At 36.0% G+C, this 6,356-nt stretch overlaps 1 protein-coding gene across 1 annotated transcript; it reads left to right on the top strand.

Moving 5' to 3' along the window:
* Window positions 1-207: 207 nt before the first annotated feature.
* LOC122436479 (heat shock transcription factor, Y-linked-like) lies at window positions 208-2,062 on the top strand. Its single transcript, XM_043460271.1, has 2 exons — window positions 208-861; window positions 1,328-2,062. The coding sequence occupies exons 1-2, from the start codon at window positions 349-351 to the stop codon at window positions 2,060-2,062; spliced, it is 1,248 nt and encodes a 415-aa protein (XP_043316206.1). The 5' UTR covers window positions 208-348.
* The last annotated feature ends 4,294 nt before the right edge of the window (window positions 2,063-6,356 follow it).

Below are 6,356 nucleotides of genomic sequence, written 5' to 3'. Positions count from 1 at the left end.
TGTATAGAAGGGTGATAAATCACTTTTATTTCAGAAACCAGGTAGATTTCTTGATGTGATTTTTCTGTGTAAAAATTCTTGAGGAATGAAATTTTGCAGGCTTCATGGTTTGGTTACTATTTCTGGAAGCAGCCTGTATTTTAACATGATGCTAAAGTAAACACTGGTTGAATGCTACCCAACAATTGCTAGGAGACCAGTGACTTTGTGATGTCACAGCTTTTGACTTTCAGAACCACTGTGATGATCTAGAGAGTTTATCTCTGTAGGCCAGCCAAGCAGAATTTGAAGTTGCAGTGTGTAAAGCCAGACAAATGAGAAAAGTATCTGAAGAAAGATTGATCTAAGATGACACATATTTCTTCAGAAATTCAAGATGTTCCTCCAAAAGATGAATCAACTGGTTCAGAAACCTCCATCAGATCTTCTTTGTATGATTGTACACTTACTGAGGACAAGGTTTTGAGATCTATGGTTGAAGAATATGCTTTTCAGGCTTTGTATGAGGAAGTTGTGATAAAAAGGCCACGTTACACATTTTCTGTCTCTGAAACAGATGAGGTGAATGCACCTCTTCCACCTGGATTTCCTCAAAAATTGTGGGCAATAGTTGAAAGTGATCAGTTTGAATCTATTCGGTGGGATGAGAGTGGCACTTGTATAGTGATCAATGAAGAACTCTTCAAGAAAGAAGTCTTGGAAAGAAAGGCACCTTTCAGAGTACTTGAAACCAATAGTATGAAAAGCTTTGTTCGGCAGCTTAACCTATATGGATTTAATAAGAAGCGACAAACTTTTCAAAGATCTGCTTCACTACCTGACTTTCTGGAAGAAGAAAACAACATCTCTCTTTTGAGCAAGGTATTCCAAAATATTCACTCGTTGGCAATATGTAAGATTAAACCATGTGAATTAGAAAGCATGTTCATAAAACAGAATTAAAAATTGAGATAGCAAATTGTTGAAAAAGTTTAATTTTTTGAAGTTGAGAACATCTGGAGGCTAAAATATTTGATATTTAACAAGCTTTCCTAGCAACTTGAAATCATATACAAGTCCTGAAGCTACTTCTTTATGTATATGTATATACATATACATATATGCATGTATGTATATGTACTGTATTTACTGTATATGTACCAAGCATTTTTAGTTGAGGGGCATAATTGTTTCTAACACGTTAGCTGTTAAAACTACTAATGGCTGTGTTTCATTTGATGCTGTTTAGTTGGTATCATTAAAGGTATACATTGTTATGGTTTAAATGTATTTGTCAGTTTTACCTTGGCTTATAAAGAAATTAAATAATTTTATCCTTTGATTTTAGCTACATATCTACTATAATCCAAATTTCAAAAGAGGCTATCCCCAACTGTTAGTAAGAATGAAAAGAAGAGTTGGGATTAACAATGTGTCTCCAATATCTTCATTAGTTCAAGATTACAAGACGAAGCATGTTAAAGCCAGGGTCAACACAGATGATCATAACTCTGCTTTTCTTGCTGAAGCTAGTGGAGAGAGTGCATTTTCAGCCTCCACAAGGTTAAGTGTGCCTTTCATACAAAAGCCTTATACCAGCCAGATAGTCGCTAATACAAATGCCCTACCTTCGTGTGACTTACCTTCCCCATCGTCAATATCAGTTAGACAAACAGAACAGATTGTGGTAGACCAACCTGCTATTTTAAATCAGTTGAGCATTTTTAATCGGCACTCACATAGCAGCTACACTCAAGTAAATGGCCACGTTGAGGACATTGCTACTACAACTACGCCTACTTCTCAGAACCCCATCGTTTCTCCATCACAGAGCAGTTATTCTGGACTGATGGTGGAGCCTTCTAAATTTCCAGTTACCTATAGTGATATGTCAGCCCATGACAGTCCTTATCCTAACCAGCAACAGAGAGGCAACTCATGGTCCTCAATGCCAACGACCACTTGTACATCTGCCTCCTCTCTTTCAAGTCAACTTATCAAGAGTCATCATTATATGAAAACCATGCTAATTAAAACTGACCTATCAAATAAGTGTCAGATTATGGAGCCTAATGAAGATTAAAATTTACGTTGGAAGATGTCAACAAATACCTATAATTCTTGTAACTGAGCAATAAAATTGCATGTTCATCGTCATAGTATCATTTGCTTCATTTTCATTTCATAGCTTCATTTTCAAACAAGGAAGTGGAAATGAGGCTTTAGATCAATGTCTGGCTATTTCACTGCACCGTATTATAAACTCTTCTGTTCTGGAAAACATTTGTTATCTGTCCTGGGTAAATGATACCTGATCTAATGTTTGTAAGCAAGAAAATGAGAACAAAGGGAAAAGAGGTAATGGATATAAAGTGATTTCTGAAATCATCCCTGCTGAAATGAATGGGTGTCTTAAATAGGATAGCATGGGTGCAGGAAGAGATACAAACAAAATAAAAACAAAGGCAAATACATTGTATGTACCTTAGTGCATTCACATTTACATTGCAATCTATAAGTTATTGATAAAGTCTTAAGAGGTTAGACAGCAGATTGTCTTCATTACAGAAATTCCTTTTGTACTTGAAAATATAGATATTGTAGCATGTCCAAAACCATGATCACCATTAACCATTACTGTGATACCAAAGATAGCATGATGTAATCAGTGACTAGCCCATAGACAGCACAAGATATCTATTTTACAAGTGGTATTTTACAGGGTCATTTTTGCTCTGCTGTCCTTAAGGCACGCATCTATTTCCTGACACCAAGATTCCACCCTATATTTCCTAGTGCATGTTTAGATGTTGCTTATCTGTTCCCACAGATACAGAATAAATTCCTGGTGGTGACTGTAGCACATCAGCCTGGTTAACAATTTCTTTGAAGACATGATATATATTTTCCTTAGTAATTTCATTATCTTTCTCTTATACTGTGCTTCTGGAGCTACAATCACACAAACTACTTTCAGTCATGCTAAGCCCCTTCTCACAAGTTTGCCTCAACTCCCTCTTGGGGTTAGAAGGAACTTCTCTGTGCCCTCCAAGGTGAGCACAGATATCAGATCTTCCATACGTTTTGGGTCTACCTTCATTTCTTTATGTGTCTTTCATATCAGCTAAAACTTAGAGCCTGCAAATGACACATTTTAAGTACTTGCTGAATTATCAATAAAGAAATATAATAGCCAACCAAATGCTATACACATTACTCAACAACATCCTATAACCTGCACTATTATCATAATTGACCTTTCCTACTTACTGAGAAATTTTTCCAAGTTGATAAATATTTATTATATTTACATGAATGTCAAATGTAGGAATTCAAATTATAAAATGATTGCTGTTCTCATGAAGTTTACAGTCTATAAGAACCCATTCTAAGCATGTTATTTCAGGCCCCAGTTCCCTAAAATTTATAAAGGAATCATTCATTTTAATCAACTAGAAAAGTCATGGAGTAAGCAGGGATCAAAATCAATGGCTGATCATTAATATGTTTTACAACAAAATACTCTGAGCAGAGTTTCTGTTTGTTGGACTATCCAGACTCTCATGAACACTACCTAGAAATCTTGGCAATCTCAGAATTGAGGCCCTTCCTTTAGATAGTTGTGGCAACATTAAACCATGTCCCTGTTTTGGTATGGTAACTCACATAGGACAACACCAAGTTAAGTTCACCGTTCTCATTCTTACAGCTAACAGTGAAATCTGTGGAATATTTGTGTAGGTAAGGGAGTGGTTCACCAAACACACTCTTTTTCTTTTACTGAAAATGTTCATTAAATGTAAGTGAGAATACCATGCTTTAGAGGTAATCATTTTACAGCACTTTGAAGAGTTATGGAAATTGGTGTCCTTCATTATCATTTCAAGCCCCAAATCCAATGGCCTTGGTTTAGATTTCAGGTGTTTTACTGTATAGTCAAATTTGGATGCTTTGAGCAATGTCACCTTAAAGGTGATTCCATCTTCTATTTCAAGGCCATATACTCGAAATATATTCTATTCCTTCTCAGTCCCTTCTACCTTATTTTCATGTTCTCTTTAGAGTGGCAGGTCCTTCTCAGAAAGAACAGGATTCATCCACTTAGTCCTCTGTGATAACTTGGATAAGGCATGGATAAGGACATGTTGAAAAGCTACTGTTTTGGTTCCCTCCTGAAAGCATATTATTAACCTGTACTTCAGTTGTCCTACCAAGGGAAGCCTGGTTACATGATATATTACCTTGGTGAACAATTCCCATATGGCTTTAACATATCAGTGCCTTTAATTCTCAAAAGCATATAGAGAAAACAGCTCAATACTTTAGGGAAACATTGTACATTATTCCAATTTTATTTCCTTTATGTGTTTATTTTATAATTGGTGCCTAAAATAGTAAAAGTGAAAACAAAAATTTAAGTAATGTAAATACAGAAGATTTGGGCAAGGAGTAGAGAAACTGATGGGAGAAGTTCAGAGGATGAAATTGGATGCTTAAAATATAACATCGAGGAAACCAGATCTCAAAGAGACACGTGCACCCCAATGTTCATAGCAGCACTGTTTATAATAGCCAGGACATGGAAGCAACCTAGATGCCCATCAGCAGACGAATGGATAAGGAAGCTGTGGTACATATACACCATGGAATATTACTCAGCCATTAAAAAGAATTCATTTGAATCAGTTCTCATGAGATGGATGAAACTGGAGCCCATTATACAGACTGAAGTAAGCCAGAAAGATAAAGAACATTACAGCATACTAACACATATATATGGAATTTAGAAAGATGGTAATGAAAACCCTTTATGCAAAACAGAAAAAGAGACACATATGTATAGAACAGACTTTTGGACTCTGTGGGAGAAGGCGAGGTTGGGATGTTTTGAGAGAACAGCATCGAAACATATATTATATATATATATATATTGGCTTGTTATATACATAACAAGCCAATGTGCAACTGCAAGGCCTAAAGAGGTCAATGTGACTTCAATTTTGTTATCCTACAACATTATTTTCACTTTAGCAAATCACAGAATATTGTTACATGCAAAATATTCTAAGATCCCATGGGATGCAGAACAAAGGTATATCTTTTATTTTTTTAATGGGGAATATAGATTATTCATTTTTATTTATTTTTTCTTTTTTTCATTTATTTTTATTAGTTGGAGGCTAATTACTTAAAACATTCTGATTTAAAATGTCACTAGAGTGAAATCATTAATCTACAAAATAACTTCCAACATTAAGCCTAGAAACAAGTAACGAGGAAACTCTGTGCAGTTCATAGGTGTCCTTCACTGAGTTGAGTTTTCTTTTAATTTCCTAACTGTGTTTTGAGCATATAAGATTGTGACTGTTCGTGTGTATGTGTGTGTGTGTGTGTGCATCAGATTAAGAATGTGTTTGTGAGTATATGTCTGGGTTCTCTTTCGGAAATTTATATTAGAGATTTTGGCTGATGAAATGGCTAATTCCAAAACAGAAAGAGGCACAAATTAAAGTGACTATTTAAAAGCCTGCTTTCACATTTCAAAGGACAAGACAAATGGGTGAGTTGCCAAGGTTGAAAGCATTTCAATAATCACCAAGCTACTGCACCCAAACATAGTTAAAAACTATGGTACTCTCTCAATCAGACTAGCAAAAGTCGAGTGGGACCTTAGATGTCTATTATGTCTGGCAATAACAAAACACCCACAGGCTAATATGGCAGTACCAGAGAAGCCTAAGTAGATGCCTGGAGTTTCAACCAGGCCTTCTTGTAATAGGATACTACCTTCCTATATGAGGATGCACACTCACCAGTAATGAAGACTATTCTTGGGAATCAAAGAAACTAAGGATGAAATCTGGAATTCTGTTCCCACAAGGTAGAAGCTGCCTTCCCCCTTCCCAAGTGTATCAGAAAGACAGTTAAAATAGAAGGAATTTATAAGATCACCCACATACTTCTTACATAATACCTTAAATGTCCAAGCCCCACCACACTACTAATATGATGACTATACAGGACCTCTGGCTTCAACTCTGTGTGGCAATCATCATAAAATAATTGTATGCATATTTGATATGCTCTGATAATGCACATCCATAAAACCAAAAGTCTTGAGATCTGATTCAAAGAGGAAAACTTTGTACTCCCTGTTTTCAGTTTTATGGGGCTTTCACATGCATTCACACACGTCCACAATCCTCAACCTTCATCTGAAGACAAAAAGTGTGACATAAAGAGAAGAGGAATGGTCTATTCACAGAGAAGGCAAGTGGCAAAATCAAAATGGCTCTGGTCTCCTACCTACATCCATCCTCAGTAATGTAGCACCTTGAAACCATTCCTAAAGGTGACCAGGATAAACAAGTCAAAGA

The sequence above is a fragment of the Cervus canadensis genome, chromosome Y (assembly GCF_019320065.1).
Source record: "Cervus canadensis isolate Bull #8, Minnesota chromosome Y, ASM1932006v1, whole genome shotgun sequence".
Taxonomy (NCBI): Eukaryota; Metazoa; Chordata; class Mammalia; order Artiodactyla; family Cervidae; genus Cervus; species Cervus canadensis.
This window is presented reverse-complemented; position numbering and strand designations above follow the sequence as displayed.